Genomic DNA, 16,444 nt, shown 5'->3' on the forward strand with positions numbered 1-16,444 from the left:
ATTTAAACATTCCATTTCCATGGAATGAAGGCTCTTCTTGTAAGCCTGGAAGCCTACTAATAGAAGCTCATTATTCTTGTGGATTTTCCTTAAAATAGCACTTCTTCAGAAATTCCTTCCTAATCCTTTCTCCAGAGCACTTTTCTATTTATTTATTTATTTTATTTATTTTTATTTGTTTATTTTAGAGAGAGAGAACACGAGCAGGGGAGGGGCAGAGGGAGAGATGGTGCAATGATCTTAAGCAGGCTCCGTGCTCAGCTCAGAACCCTAAGCGGGTCTCGATCCCACCATCCTGGGATCATGACCTGAGCCAAAATCAAGAGTCAGATGCACAGTCAAGGTTCAGCCAACTGAACCACCCAGGCACCCCCTCCAGTGCACTTTATACACCCCTCCCCATTATCTCTCCTAGGATCCTACTTTCCCATCACAACACTGTCCTAACTGGTGGTTAGATCATTATTTGTGTGATTTTGGCTAATATCTGTCTCCATTGCTTGTTAAAGTAGATTCTCAGTAAATATTTGATGGATGAAACAGATGAATGAATGAATAAATACTGCAATTCAGAGCTTCTGTGAGTGCCAATTCCCCAAGGCCTACTATTCCAGAATCTCCCCACCTCCCATCCCCAGCCCATGGGTGGGCTGACACCCAGGAAGAGAATGACCTTTCTGTGATGTTGTCTGGCATGTTTGCACAGCGCCCCCTCTGCTCCCCACTCCTCCTTATTTGCCCCTTTGGGCCCTTGGGTTAAAGAGAAGGCTGTCTCTGCTTCTGAAACCAGGCTGGAGCAGCTCATTTATTCATTCAGCAGGTGTTTGTCTAGTGCCCACAAAGTACCAGGCACTGTGCTAGGGGACTGGAATAAGGGCTGAGCAATACAGACCTGGTCCCAGCTTTCACAGAGCTCACGCCCTACAGAGTGGGAGCCAGACATTCATGACGCAATCACACAAATTCCCATAAATAACAACCTGTGTTAAGTGCTGTGGAACAGAGGGGAATGGGGTGCTCCAAGAGCGTCTGGTAGCCAGCAGTCCAAACCCAGGATGTTGGGTTCCAGTCCGCCATGAGCGTTCTCTAGGGCCTTGGGCTGGGCTGCACGGACACTCTGTGAGATCTCTCCCCTGGGGAACAATCAGTGAGAACTTGGGTTCAAAGTGGTGGTGCCCTGCCCTGCTCCCAGCACCTCTCTTGAGAGCACTCTGCCCACGTGGCTGGAAGCTACACCATCACTTCTCAGAGCGCTTCCACTCCTTGAAGGACTCGGTCACTGAAAAGAGGAGGTTAAGGCTCTGCAAGGCCAGAGCTCTAAGTGTCCAACACCTTCCTTAAACGGATGGGGAAACTGAGGCCCAAAGAGAAGAGGCTGATCAAGGTCATACAGCAAGTGGCAAGGTGAGAATGGGGCCCCAAGCGCCCGGGCTCTCCATTCTCTGCTGCTTCCCACCCATCACACTACGTTCCAAGAATGCCCATTGAGTTTGTACAGAGGGAATCCTGTTTCAACCAGAAGCCAGGAGGCTTTCCACCTGCTTCCAACCAGTAATTAGCAGGTACACAAAACTTCAGCAAGAGGCTTACGGCTACATTTGGAGGGACTTGCCTGGTGGTGTTTACTTAGTCACAAACATGGATGAGTGAGAGTACATCCGGTCACGTGCCTGCGTTGCATACCATTCTTTCATTTTTTTTTTTTTTAAACGTTTATTTATTTTTGAGACAGAGAGAGACAAAGCATGAATGGGGGAGGGTCAGAGAGAGGGAGACACAGAATCCGAAACAGGCTCCAGGCTCTGAGCTGTCGCACAGAGCCCGACGCAGGGCTCGAACTCACGGACCGCGAGATCATGACCTGAGCCGAAGTTGGACGCTCAACCGACTGAGCCACCCAGGCGCCCCACCATTCTTTCATTTAACAAGCATTTTCTTCAAGGAAATGTAGCTATTTGAGCCTTGAAGGGCTAGTTCTTGCTCTTTGTAGCATTGTTTCCAATAGCAAAAATGGAACCAGGTTACATGTCCTCTCCTAAGGGAATAATAAACAGTAGAGCCAAGCCATAGAATATTAGGTAGCGCTTTAAAAAGTATAAAGGTAGGTCCATAAAGGGGGCCACGGAACACTGTTGAGTTCAGAAAAAAGCAAGTTTAAGAAAACTATTTGCGGTGTAAAACCATCTACAGAAAAACAAATTCACAAAACAATCCTTTGTTTCCCTGTGGATACACATATGCTTATGTCAATGCAGAAAAAGATCTAGAACATACACCCAGGCGGTAACCCCTGAGGAAAGCGGTGGGGGGGTGGGGAGTGGGAAGGAGGGTCAAAGGGAGCTTAAGCTTCACATGGAATATTTTTTGAGAATGAATCTTATTTACATCTTATTTAGTTCAGAAAATTATTTTTTTAATGTTTATTAATTTTTGAGAGAGAGAGAGAGAGAGGCAGAGTGCGAGCCGGGGAGGGGCAGAGAGAGAGGGAGACACAGAATCTGAAACAGGCTCCAAGCTCTGAGCTGTCAGCACAGAGCCCGACGCGGGGCTCGAACCCACAGACCGTGAGATCATGACCTGAGCCGAAGTCGGACGCATAACCGACTAAGCCATCCAGACGCCCCCAGAAAATTATTTTTTATATAAATACCAACCTTTAGAGCAAGAGTTGACCAACGTTTTCTGCAGACGGTAAATATTTTGGGCTCTGTGGGCCACGCATCTCTGTACACAGCTGGGTGGTGGTGTAAAAGCAGCCTCAGACAGTATGTACCGGAGTGAGTGTGGCCGTTTTCCAATGCTGCTTGATTCACGGACACTGAAATTTGACTTTTATATCATTTTCGTGTATCACCAAATATGGATTTTCAGCCATTTAAAAATGAGAAGTGCCTACTTTGGCTGCGTGCACACTTGAAACTGGGACTCGTGAAGGGTTCCATATGTATATTGTTTTCAATGTGAAGCCATTCTTTGCTCAGGGCTGTGGAGAAGTGGGCTGCAGCCCACGGCTTTGGTCCTGCCCGCCCCTGCTTTAGGTCTGGTTCAGGCCTCACCCCCTCCTTGCCACACTCACCTGCTGTGTCCTCAAGTAGTCCTGTCCTTCAGGCCCTGTCATGACCCTTCTGTGACCTTCAGCGGCCCCTCCGGCTGCCTCCCAGCTCTCCCCGTCTGCCCTTGAGGACACTCCCCTCCTGGCTGCACAATTGTTTTTTTCCTGAGCAGGGCTCTGAATAGCTCTATTCACCTGGGCGGGGGGGAACCCAGAGAAAGGAATTTTGTTTGGAGTCCTAGAGAAGCCAGGACTTTGATTTACCATTGAAATCAGTCCCCCTCACTTCTCCCCCCCGCCGCCCCCATCCCTCGTCCCTGGCCACTTTCCTGCTCACACAGCCCCAGCAGTCCCTCTCCTGCAGTCTCTGTGCCACATCACCTTGGCTCTAGTTCTCTGCACAATGGTCTCCCGAGCCTGCTGCTGGCTGTCCTGGTGCCTGCTCATCTCTGTCATTTCAGGTATGGACATCAATCTCGAATCTTTTTATTCCCCAGGGGTCCTGAGACCCCCCTCCTTGTCTCTGCCTTTCCCAGGAGTACCCTGTTCACAGCATGGTGGGGACGGGGACAGTGAGCACTGGAACCCCTAAGCTCAGCTTATCCATGGACTGTCTGTGCCGTCTCGGCAGGGTCTCCTCTCTGAGCTCAGCTCCCCCATCTGCACAATGACAAGGATGGACTGCGTGATCTTGCAAACCCCTTCCACACCCCTGTGTGTTACATGACCTAAGGTACGGGAAACAATCTGCACAGCTCCCGGGTGCCCGCTACTTTTCAGCTCAGATCGTTGTCATCCCCTCCAGGTCCCGAGATGAGACTTGACATCTTCACGACTTTTCCTGGGTGACTTGTTGGCTTGGCAAACCCAGAAGCTGCAAAGCTAAGGATGTCTAGATGGCTCCCAGAGAGCCACTTCCCCCACAGCCCAGCGGTGCTCATGCTGGGAGGTGGAGCCTCTCCTGAGGAAGATGTGTTTGCAGCACCCTCCCGGAGGTCCTTTGGGGCCCTGATTCTGCCAGCATAGCCCCAGCTGGGGCGGGGGGCACTCTAACCCAGCCCATGGTTGGATTTCAACTCCAGATCATCCAGATCAAATAGGATGCCAGACACAGAACCCAGAGATACCTCCAGCCGGCTGCTCTAACGACAGCCTATCAATGAGGGCGATCAGAGAACCGGCAGGTACCCCACACCCTCTCTTATCCTGCCCTCTGATTGGCTTGCTTCTGCTTCCTGGAAGGACTCTATCTGTGGAAGTCTGGCTTTGAAAGCCTTGGCTTTACATTTGCATTTGAAAAAGTTTACTATTTGTGGTAGGCAGAAAAACAGCCTCCGGAGATGTCTCCGTCCTTATCCCCAGAACCTTACAAGGCAAAGAGGCATTAAGGCTGGAAATGGAATCAAGGTTGCGAATCAATTGACATAGGGAAGTCGTCCTGATTATCCATTCATTCAGGTGGCCCAATGTAATCCCAAGGGGCGCCTGGGTGGCTCAGTCGGTTAAGCGGTTAAGCGTCCGACTTCGGCTCAGGTCTCGATCTCTCAGTTCGTGAGTTCGAGCCCCGCGTCGGGCTCTGTGCTGACAGCTCAGAGCCTGGAGCCTGCTTCACATTCTGTGTCTCCCCTCTCTCTCTGCCCCTTCTCTGCTCATGCTGTGTCTCTCTCTGTCTCAAAAATAAATAAACATTAAAAAAAATTAAAAAAAAAAGCCTCCTTGAAAGTACAGGAGGGACTCAGAGGAAGAGGCAGGGCCACGCTGCTGGCCTTCCACGCTGGCTCGAGGAAGATTCCATCCAATAGTGCTGGCTTTGAAGATGGATAAATGGGGCCATAAGCCAAGGAATCTGGGCAGCCTCTAGAAGCCAGAAAAGGCAAGGTAACAGATTTTCTAAGAGTCTGCAGGATTGCATCCTGCAGACACCTTGATTTTAGCCAGCGAGACCCACTTTAGACTTCTGACCTTCAGAATCGTAAGACGATAGATAAATTGATGGGTTTTTAAAAAAATGTTTATTTATTTTTGAGAGAGAGAGATCAGGCTAGGAGGAGAGAGACAGACAGACAGACAGACAGAGGATCCGAAGTGGGTTCTGTGCTGACAGCAGACCGCCTGATGCAGGGCTCGAACTCACAAACCATGAGATCATGATCTGAGCTGAAGTCTGAGGCTTAACCAACTGAGGCCACCCAGTCTGAGGCCACCCAGGTGCCCCTAAATTTGTGCTGTTTTAAACTACTAAGTCTGTGGTAATTTGTTACAGGGACAATAGGAAATGATACACTATTCTTGACAACAGCAATTTATTGAGCTTCTGTTATAAGCCAGGCACTGCACTCAGTGTTTCACATATATTATCTCATTTAATATGATAACAGTCCTGCAAGGCAGGTGTTTTTGTTCCCATTTCCTAAATGAAGAAAATGGGGCTCAGAGAAATTATATGACTTGGCAAAGGTCACACAGCTAGCTTGTAGTAGAGCAAAGATTCAAAGCCTAGCTCTAAACCTCTGGCTCTAAAGTCCATCTTCTATGAACTCACCCAGGCTCCCCACCCCTTGTCTGGAGTGGCCTAGATAACTCCTTAGAGAATCTTTGTTTTAGATGCCAGACTGCAGTGTTCTAGGTCACCTCATTAATATACTGAGCCTAGCTGTTCTCTCTGAGGCTTAGTTTCTCAACCTGTAAAAAGGGGATGATAATGCTTGCTGGGGACACTTTTTGGGCTATAGCAAGGATTAAACCAGACAGTGACTTGGAAAAATTGTCTGTGAACTAAGTGCTCTCCCGTGTAAGAAATTCAGAATAAACCTACTGCCAAACTAGCACAACTTCCCCAAACCATTGCAGTACTCTATCCCTCCAGGGCCAGGCAAGGCCCCCAGGATAGATGTCCCCACCAGGGAGACCTTTTACATCGTTGTGAAATAATAGAAAATAAATATATTGATCTCCGCCCCTAGTTCCTGGCACAGGGCTCCTAAAACCTTTGCAATTTCCTAAGTGGTAAGAACACTAGGAACATGTTTTGTTCTAATATTTGCCCTTGACCCTGATTCCTGACACAGAGTTCCTAAATCTCTTCCTAAATCTGGGTGATAGGAGTGGCTTTTGTTCTAATGAGGTGACTGCCGGTGGACTCCTGGAGAGCTTCAGGGAGGGGGCTGGACACCAGAAAGATCTAGCCATGAATAGAAGCTTGGAACTTTCAGGGCCACCTCGCATCCCCCAGAAGGGGGAGAGAGAGGGTCTGGAAACTGAGATGATGATGGATCGTGCCTCTGTGATGGAGCCTCCATAAAAACCCCCAAAGGGTGGGGTTTGGAGAGCCTCCGGGTTGCCGAACACGTGGAGGTTCTGGGAGACTGGTGCGCTGGGAGGGGCCATGGAAGCTCCACCCCTCCTCCCGCACCCCTTGGCCTACGGACCCCTTCCACCTGGATGTTCATCTCTACCCTTTGTCATCCCCTTGTATAAGAAACCAGTAAACATAAGTGTTCCCCTGAGTTCTGTGAACCATTGTAGCAAATTATCAAACCCCCAAGGGGGTCGTGGGCACCCTGACTTATAGCTGGTCGGTCAGAAGCACGAGTGACAACCTGGGACTCGAGATTGGCATCTGAAGTGGGGGAAAGGGCAGTCTTGGGGACCTTAAGCTGGGGGGTCTGATGCTCTTTCCAGGCAAATAGTGTTAGACCTGACTTAAGTTGTGCAATACCCAGATGGTGTCTCGGAGAACTGCTTGGTGTGGAAACCCCCTCCCCCAGTCTGGTGTCAGAAGTCTTGTGAGTGTGGTAGTCGTGTGAGCGTAAATGACACACACACAAGAGATGTGTAGTTTTTTCTTAACAGTTGTGAAAAACAGAGGACTTAGGTTTAAACGTGGTGGTTAGGTTTCTTTCTTTATCTTGTCTTGCTTTTACCCTTTGGTACCTGTGTGTGTTGATGATGGTGGTTTGGGGCCATTAAAAAAAAAAAAAAAGACAATCGCTAAACTCCATTGGGATCTTTTCTGTCGCTGCTGTCCAAACATTATATCCACCGCTTGCCCCTGTCCCCTGCTCCCCCATGATGGATGGGGTAGCCTGAGGCTTTTGGAACTGGTGAAATAACCCATCATGTGGGAGGTTTTTTTAAGTTTATTTATTTATTCTGAGAGAAAGAGAGAGAGAGAGAGAGAGAGCACGAGCGGGTAAGTAGACTCTGAACTGTCAGCACAGAGTCTGACGCGGGGCTCAAACTCACAAACTGTAGGATCATGACCTGAGCGGAAATCAAGAGTTGGACGCTTACCCGGCTGAGCCGCCCAGGCGCCCCTGGCCGTGATGGTTTAAGAAGAGGTGTGTGATGTGTGTCAGACTGGAAGCAAGAAGACCGGTTGGGTTCCTACATCAGCAGACTAGATGAGGTCTGACCAGGATTTGGACGGGGTGGTGACAGCAGTGGGCACGATGAGAGATTGTGTCTGGGAACTATCAGGACGGAGAGTAAAGAGCCTCAGAACTTGGTACGAATTGCACAGCCCTCTCTGTGTGAAGAGACGGTTGGGCGCTGGGGTAGTAGGCAGGCACAGGACATGACTGCTTCCTCTTCCACAGGGAAGAAAAGTTAGATCAGTGGTAAGAGCTGAAGATAGTGGGTCTGAAAGGTCTTTTTAGCAGGGACAGCCATTCAGCCCTAAGATATGCTGCCGGGGATGCCTGGGTGGCTCAGTCGGTCAAGCGTTCGTTCGATTTCAGCTCAGGTCATGGTCTCGTGGTGCGTGAGTTTGCGCCCCGCGTCGGACTCTGTGCTGACAGCTCAGAGCCTGGAATCTGCTTCAGATTCTGTGTCTCCCCCTCTCTCTGCCCCTCCCCTGCTCATTATCTGTCTCTCTCTGTCTCTCAATAATAAATAAATGTTAAGGGGGAGTGGGAGGGAGGGGAAAGTGGGTGATGGGCATTGAGGAGGGCACCTGTTGGGATGAGCACTGGGTGCTGTATGGAAACCAATTTGACAATAAATTTCATATTAAAAAAATTTTTTTTAAAAAGATATGCTGCCGGTGAAGCTACCATGGGTTCTGGAGCCAGACTGACCTGGGTCAGAGTTACAGGTCTCCCACTCCTTGGCACAGTACCGGGAGAAAGTGAGCTTCTGTGAGCCCCAAAGTCCTCATCTGTAAAATGAGAATAATACTTTGCAGTCATTAAGAGGATGAAATAAAAAATATATATATAGACAGGTACAGGTACGATCCCAGAAACACTGCAGGCACCATCAATGGTAGCTCTGGAGTGGCCTACATAACTCCCTAGGGAATCTTTGTTTTTAGATTCCAGACTGCATTTATTTATTTATTATTTAATAACGTTAACTACTGAGCTCCCCATCAGTAGACATACCTAAGTGCGGATTAAGTGACCTCTTTTGGAGCATGCTCTAGAAGGGTTTGAAATATTGGTGGCCACTTAGATAAGAAAGTGTGTGAGTTCCTCTCCATGGCCCCCCCATCCCCCACAGTTCCATTTCGAAGGAACTCATTCTAAGGAAGCAATCTGATCAAAGGTGTGTAAGATGATTATTGCAGAACTATTTTGGCTGAGAATGCAGAAAACCCCAAATGCCCAGCAATGAAGAAATGAATCATCATACATCCCTACCATGAAATAGCAAGCAATGGAATATTTTAGTATACATGTTTATTGACATGGAATGATAATCACAACATATTACTAAGTGAAAATGTAGGTTATTAAAAATATGTGTTATCCTGTTCCATTTTATTTTTTGACCATTTCTTCAAAATATGTGCATTAAAAATGGAAAATTGGAAAAATATGCTTTAAATACTCATGGTGGTTATCTCTGGATGGTAAGTTTTGGGGCAAATTTAACCCTTTTTCTCAGGTTTGTCTGTATTTTATCATAGAGTGAGGATTACCTTTGTAGTAGTAATAAGCATAAAGGGTAACAGAGCTCTGAGGTTCTATCAACTGCTGGGGTGAGGAGAGAACCCCATTTGCGATGAACAGTGAAAGCTGGTGACCCCAAACCCATCCTGTCTCTCCACAGCTGAAGTCCAGGAGCATGGCAGAACTCCCAAGGCTCAGAAAAAGAGAGGCTTCAAAGCAGCCAGCCCTGGAGAGGTGAAGCCCCCAGGAGCCCCAGGTGGGAAAAAACCTGAAGCAGACCTCAGCCAGAAGACCCTGCAGATGGAGGCTGCAGCTCCAAGCCTCCCAGCCTCCTCCATTCTGACACTGGTGTTAGGGAGGGGCCGCTTCCAGAAGGTGGGGGACTCTCTTAGCCTGCGGGCTGGGGATCCCCTGGAGCTTCGCTGCCGGGGGAAGGTGGTCCACTGGAGGGTGCCTGTATACCTGGAAGAGGAGGGCAAGGAACGCCTGAGGTATGCAATGGAGTAGCTCCTCTGACTACAGGCATCTGAAAGAAACAGTGAGATGGGCTCACGAGACCCACCAGTTGCGGAGCGGTTTAACAGAATGAGAGCCATGGCTTCCCACAATCCGGGATGTCAATTCTGGGGGCAGCAAATGGTGCCTGCAGGGAGAAAGGTGGCAGTAGTACGGGGGACAGGCTGTCTGACCTATCTGTGCCGGAATGTTGGGCTGAGACGCCCTTATGTCAGGGATGCCGTCAAAGGGGAGGCAGAAATGAAGGCAGAGTTGACCCCACCAGCATCGCTCACCCCAGGTTCCAGAAGCAAATCAGGCAGAGGCTGGGACATAAAAGGGTTCAGGAGATTTGTCCACTTTTTCTCAATTCAGCCTCTTAGGGTGAGATTTCCTGGAACCCTGCCTCCTTTAGGGGGTAGAGTCGCTTAGAGGGCATTTACTGGCCTGAAGAGCGAGACACAGGGAAGGAGCCAAGGACAACAAAGGAGTTTGAGGGATGCCGTTTGCGATGCCATTTGCGATGCAAGGACAAGGTCTGTGAGGGGTAGATGGACCAATCAGAAGATGTGCATGAGGCCAGAGAGACAGGCGAGCAATCAGCAAACCCTTACAGCCTAAGTGGGGAAGGGAGAAGACTGAGTGGGCCATGTGATGAAAGCTGGGGAGGGGGACTCTCAGACGACTCCACGCTGCTCGCTAGGTGTCCCAGGCCATCCCCGTCTCCTGCCTGCCTCACCCTGGCCCAGCCCCACACCTGTCTTTCAGAATCAAGCACTTCAGCCGTCACAGCCAGCTGCAGCTGGTCAACTCCACGGGCGCGGACACGGGGGAATACAGCTGCTGGGCTCAGCACTGCCAGGATGGCGAGGGCGCAGAAGACGAGGCCCGCCAGGGAAAGACCTTCATCTTCTTCACAGGTGCCCCGGAGTCAGGTCTCCAAGAACGTCAGTCAAAATGACAAAGCTGGAACTAGCAGGCTGGTCTTCAGCTGTCAGTCTTAGAAGCCCTTACCAGAGAGGAAAAAGCACCCCAGGGCAGGAATGGGCAGGGAAAGAGGGATTTTAAGTCCCCGAGACAGACCTCATGTTCATGGGCGGTGGTAGAGCATCAGGAAACAACAAATCTGTGCCAAGCTCATTCCTCTCTCTCCCTCCTTCCTTCCCAGACCCAGAGGAGCTCTTTGTCCCCACCGAGGATTATTATAAGGTGGTGCAGTTGCACAGCCATCAACCAGTCCTGCTTCCCTGCCAGGTGACCAACCCTCTGGCCCACGTGACACTGCATCGGGAGTTCCCCCCGGAGGAAGTCCCAGTGGATGGGATAGACATCTCCTTTGACGTGAAGAAGGGCTTCACCATCCACCGGCCCCGAGCTTCCTTGGCTGGAGCCCTCTTCTGCTTGGCCAGCCTGGGCGGCTTGAGACAAATTTCTACCAAGTACATGCTGATCTACATCAAGTGTGCGTGGGCCTAGGGCTGGGGTGGGTGGGGCGAGGGAGGATATGGGGAGAGATACCTCTTAGGGACTTCAGATTTGAGTTCTGTGGATCACGGAACGCTGACCAACCAACCAGCTTTCAACAACACCCCATGTAGTCAACCATCTTGTCCAGACAGGCAGCCAGTCAGCCAGCCATTGGTCGACACTGCATCAGTGCAGGCTTTCTGTCCATCCACTCATTCTCAATCATGTCACACTATCCCATCCATCCATCTGCCCTCAAGCCAACCATTCCATTCGTCCATCCTCCATTAGATCACCGGTTCCATCATCTACCCATCCCCTGTCAATTCAAGCACCCCAACCATTCCCCTCTGGGACCTTACTCATTCCACCCATTCATTTCATTCAATGGTTCCAACAATCAGTTCAACATGTTTGTTCCCATTTCTCTCCCATCTTCTCCATGGCAGACCCATCATCCTCCCCCAAACCCACCATCCAAGCTTCAGCAACATCAGTCCAACTGGGAGAGAACTTCAGTGTGACCTGCACGGCTCTGGGTGAGCCAGACATTGCTGTGGACTTTATCTGGGAACATCCAGGGCAGAAGGTAAGCCGAGGGTAAGAGGAGGCTGTGTGTGTGTGTGTGTGTGTGTGCGCATGTGTGTGCGCGCGCTGACGGTGTGTGGGGCAGGAGCATGGGGGTGAGGAATTAGGAGGAGGGTCAGGAGCGATCATGACAGAGTGGAACCACTGCTTGACTGAGATTCAGAGGAACCTGACACTGCTTCTCTGCGTGACCTTGGGCAAGTCACTTCCCTTTCCTGGGCCACAGTTTCCTCATTTGTTAAATAGAGCTACTTCTCAGGCTACTGTATAAAATTCGTTCCTTTGTTAATTTATCCAATTACGGAGCACCCACCACAGGCCAGACACTGTGCTAAGTGCTGAGACCACAAGGATGAGGCGAAAAGAGATATGGCTTCTGCTGTCTGCAAGCTTACAGTGGCAAATGAACACGGTCATCAAGAGAATACTAAGTGCTACCCTGAGGATATGACAGGACTCTATCTTAAGATAGAGTCAAGGAGTCTTCTCTGAGGTGACATTTGAGTTGAGACCAGACTGGCCCAAATCTCATGAGAACAGAGCCGAGGCAAGTGCTCAGTCCCTGTGGCCAGTGTGTGTATAATAAGAGATGAACAAAATACATTAGCAACTGTCTCCTGGGCATCTGCCGTGGGCCAGACCTTCCTAAGGGGTTGTTGGAGAGGTGATAGTGATGTTCCTTCCTCTCAGAGAACTTAGCCCCACAGCCTGCAAACATCTGGAGAGCACCTGGGTCAAAGAGCAGATCCACCAGCACTGAAAACTTCAGGAATTCTTAAAAAGCCTTCCTGGAAGAGTGGGATTTGACATGAGCCTCGGAGGGTGGGCTGAACCCAGCAAAGACAAGGTGAAGGTGAGCTCCCCAGAGGCCTTAGGAGGGAACGAATGGGGGATAATCCTCCCATTTGTCAAAAATGGAAACTGAGACCCAGCAAGCGGTAAAGAACACACTCATGGTTGGGAGACATGGCTTCGCTGTGCTAGCATTTCCCCAAACATGTTCCTTGGAATGGTAGCATACCAGAAAGTCCAGCCCCAACCTCCCAAAAAAGTGCTTTTAGGAAAACACTGCCTCTAATAACCATCGCCTGCCTCGGAGATTCAAAACTCACATGCACATGTGACAGACTCAGTGGCCGGAGTCTCCCCAGTTTAATTTTACTTGACTCAGTGTTTCTCAAACAATTTTCATAATAGAACCCCACCTCCCCTTCTCTGGGGAGGCAGCACCCATTAACAACCCCACAAAACCAGAGTGCCGCAAAACCCACACCGCGGGGTGCTGCTCCCAGCCAAGTCACTTCCTGTATCTCCTTGAGTAGGAGAGGAGACCCCAGCTTCTCCCCAGGGACTTGAGAAGCCCACATTTCCCACAAAGAACCTGGCCTTTCAGGTGTTCTGATATATGTGTGTGACCTTGGGCGAGTCACTGTCCCTTTCCCTGAAGGGACACAGTACCTCTTACTTGCCTGCTGGTGCCTAAGTCAGAGACGACACCTGGGGTAGCTGATGGACAGTTATGTTTTGTCCCTGCAGCTGGGCCGACCCCCCTACGTCAGCGAGTGGGCCAGTGTCGTTCGCCAAGAGGGCCAGGTACAGCAGGAGGCAGGGAGTACCCTGCATGTGGAAGAGGCCCGGGCTGGGGACTCTGGCATCTACACCTGCAGGGCTACCAACCTTCAGGGCACGGGGACTGCCACCACCCACGTCCGTGTAACCAGAAGCTCTCATGTGTCCCCTGCCCCTTCCTAGCTCTGTCCCTGGCTGCAGGCATCCTGGTGTGGAGCAGCGGGCAGAAACAGGGGTAGGTAACTGTGTGAACCTTGGTGTTGTTATGCCAAGCCGTTGTCCCCTGCAGAGCAGAAAGAGCCTTTGCACTGACCCCTGAGACTCTGCCCACCCATGACCTCTTCTAATGGCCAGCCATCGCTCCAACATCGGGCCCCACTCCAAGGCTGGGCAAAGCTAGGGCCAGTGGGGTACCAGAAGTCCAGGAGGGAGTACAGAGTCACTGATGAGTCACCCAAGCCCAGACCATACTCCTCAATGATTCCTGCCACTGGCAAAGGTCCTCAGAGAGGAGCTACCTCCTCCCTGTTCCAGGAAAACACTGGGGCCAGATAAACACAATACCATTGTTTCCACGGCTTGTCTGCCCCAGTGTGAGGCCATGACTGCGGTTTATCTCCTTGCATCCACCATAGGTTACTTGAGGGAAACCCTGCTCCCCATGACTTGCCCCTTCTCCAGCCTGGCCCCTCTCAATTAAAACCATGCTCTCTAAAGTGCATTCTGCAGCCTGAAGTGCTTAGGCTGGGGTAGAAAATTGGTCACAGGAGTTTAGAAAATGCTGGACACTGCTTCCTTCTTGGAAATTTGTAGTGCACATTACCATATTAAAGGTTCTGAGAAGTCCTGCACTTTGCAGATCTGTTTAACTGGACTGAATCTAGAGTTTCTCAAATTACTTGGCCATCGATTCTTTTCTTGGTCATGCCTATTAATGTGCAATGAATGAGTGTATCCCAGACAAGCTTTGGGAAAAGTTGCATGAAGAACTATGTGTGCACTTCTCTCCAGAGCTGTTCCCAAGGCTCCCAAATAGATAACTTGTTTTCCTATGGCTGGAGAAACAGCTCAGCACTCCTCTAGCCCTACTAGGGGAGAAATGGAGAAACAGTCGCATCTGAACTCCCAGAACTACACATGGCTAAAGACCAGACCATATCTAGGGGAATAAAGAAGGCAGTCTGGGATCTGGGATGATGGAGGAAACCTCCGTTTTACTGGATTGTCTTTTCTTACTTGCTGGCCTGGGGCCTGGGGCTATTGCTGAGGGATCTCAGGCAAGGCCCTCTGGCTCCTGTGATCTGTTTGCTCTGCTGCTGAAGAGGGATAAGAACCGGCTTCAAGGATCTTAGGCAGATGAGAGGAGGGAAGTGTAGCTGAGAGCACTGAGTTAAAATGCTCTGTGCAGGGGAGGGGTTATCATGATGGCATCCAGATGACCTGAAGCTTCCTGAGAAGAACAGTAAACCCACAGACGGTCTGGGCTGGACAGGCATGCTGAGGTTGGTTACTCTAGCTGCCCCTCTGCACGGATGGGGAAGCTGAGGGCCACATTCCGGGGTCCTGGCGCCTGGCATTAGGGGTGGTAGAAGGAGTCAAGATAGGGAGGAGTAAGAGAGGGACCGGAAGTGAGTGGGGCAGGTAGAGGTCAGAGGAGAAAGACTAAGTCGCACATCTGATCCTTCCAGAGCCTGGGGAGAAAAACAAGCACAACGCGCAAAGAGCTGGATGACAGAGGAGGTCCTAGTCCTTGTTTTGGGGGCCCCACTCCCCACTTTGGTTTCCTTGTCGGTATAGGGATGAGGTCCCAGCTCTGCGTGTACCCGGGTGTCACTGAGACTGAGGGACCAGGAGGGCTGAGGAGTTGCTCTGGCTTAACCCCTGGGCTGAGCAAGACTCCGGGACCAGGAGCAGTCGCCTGCCCCACACCATACCCAGCCCCAGCCCCAAGGGCCTGCAGTGACCCCCTTACCAGCAGCCTGCCTTTCCCTGTTGATTCCCAGGGTGTGGGCCACTTCCTTTCTGGTCCCCCAGCCCCTGGTCTGAGCCTCGCACCGTCCTAGAATGGGGCACTGTAGTGACTCAAGTATCATTTGCTGGGTTCCCCTGGCTGTTTTAGAGGAGAGGTAACCTGAGGCTGAGGGAGGGCCCGACCAGAGGTGGGAACATCTCGGGGAGGGGGGGAGCTGACAAGTCAGGACCAGTGGGTTGTCACTTCTTCGTCAGATGGCCTCAGTGGCACTGGCTGCCCCTGGGAAAAGCTCGGGACTTCCCTGATTTGGACGGAGAGAACTGGGAGGGATGGAAGGACTCCTCTTTGCTTGTTTCCTGGGCCAACTCAGGGGAAGGTGCTTCTAGGGCCTCAAAGCCCGGTGGGTGATCCTGCACGGCCCAAGCCCTCAGGGCTCCCTGGGCTCGTACCCTGGCTGCCCATCTCGCTCCTGCCCTCCGCCCCTCCTGGGCATGCAACGAGAGGCCCCCGCTGTCTTCTCTGGTAAATCCTCAAGAGGGCGCTGTGACCACAGGCGTCCTGGCCCTGCGTCCTAGCTGGCGAGGAAGGAGACCTCGGTGGGGGTGACGGAGGCCAGAGGGAAGGCGGGGGAGGCATCGGCCCCGAGGACCCGGTACAGCAGCTCCTCCTTCTCCTGCTGGAGCTGTCGCCGCAACTGGCACTCCTTCTCCAGGGCCTCGCGGGCGAGAAGCAGGTCCTCCGAGAGCTGCCTGTGGATGGAGATGGGCCGACGTCGCCAGGGGGAAGCAGCCCGACAGCGGCCGCACAGACCAACCCATTCCTCTGGGAGGCCTTCCTCGGATGGGCCGCCAGCCCGCTCCAGGGCCCCCACCGCCCTGTCGTCCTGTCGTCTGCCTGTGTGCAGGAGGCCATTCATTCGATTGGCTGACAGTGGAGCCCGGCCCTCCCAGGCAGACAGCTCCGGGTTCAGATCCGCCCCACTAGTTTAGCTGTGTAACCTTGGACAAGTTATTTACTCTTGACAAATTTCAGCGTCCTCATGGGTACAATGGGACTGATCATAGGAGGACCCAGCTCTTCGAGTAATTATGACGATTAGGTGAGACCATATGTAAAGTATTCAACGAATTATGTCTGACCCATGAGGCAGGCTCTCATTTACTAAGCCTTTCGAACGAGTTCATTCATTCATTCATGTACATTCATTCATTCATTAGGTCACCTCAGCTAGAAATTTCCTGTCCCCTCTTCCTGTATTGGGCTTTGCCGTGGAGCCTGCTCAGCCAGGATGGGGACAGATACCAGTCAGGGCACTGAGACAGGTTTATAGGCAGAGCTGGGTCCCTTGGGATTCTTGACTTCCATTTTCTTGACATTCCCCAGAAAGGCCTGGGCCTACCTGCCAAT

The 16,444-nt window shown here is 51.2% G+C and overlaps 2 protein-coding genes across 2 annotated transcripts in view; one reads left to right on the plus strand and one right to left on the minus strand.

The window, feature by feature from the left end:
* The first annotated feature begins 3,372 nt into the window (after positions 1-3,372).
* On the plus strand, positions 3,373-13,934 carry LOC109275813 (platelet-derived growth factor receptor-like protein). The gene is made up of 6 exons (XM_053907044.1): positions 3,373-3,513; positions 9,107-9,437; positions 10,210-10,361; positions 10,610-10,903; positions 11,358-11,497; positions 13,033-13,934. The coding sequence occupies exons 1-6, from the start codon at positions 3,456-3,458 to the stop codon at positions 13,246-13,248; spliced, it is 1,191 nt and encodes a 396-aa protein (XP_053763019.1). The 5' UTR covers positions 3,373-3,455; the 3' UTR covers positions 13,249-13,934.
* CCDC69 (coiled-coil domain containing 69) overlaps positions 12,634-16,444 on the minus strand; it is a 34,374-nt gene continuing 30,563 nt past the window's right edge. Inside the window, exon 9 of the mRNA XM_019464463.2 lies at positions 12,634-15,786. Coding sequence (XP_019320008.2) covers positions 15,609-15,786 — 178 coding nt within the window. The 3' untranslated portion in view covers positions 12,634-15,608. The remainder of the gene's footprint in view (positions 15,787-16,444) is intronic.

This window comes from Panthera pardus, unplaced genomic scaffold, assembly GCF_024362965.1.
Source record: "Panthera pardus isolate Hobbes unplaced genomic scaffold, ASM2436296v1 HiC_scaffold_2, whole genome shotgun sequence".
In the NCBI taxonomy this organism is placed as follows: domain Eukaryota; kingdom Metazoa; phylum Chordata; class Mammalia; order Carnivora; family Felidae; genus Panthera; species Panthera pardus.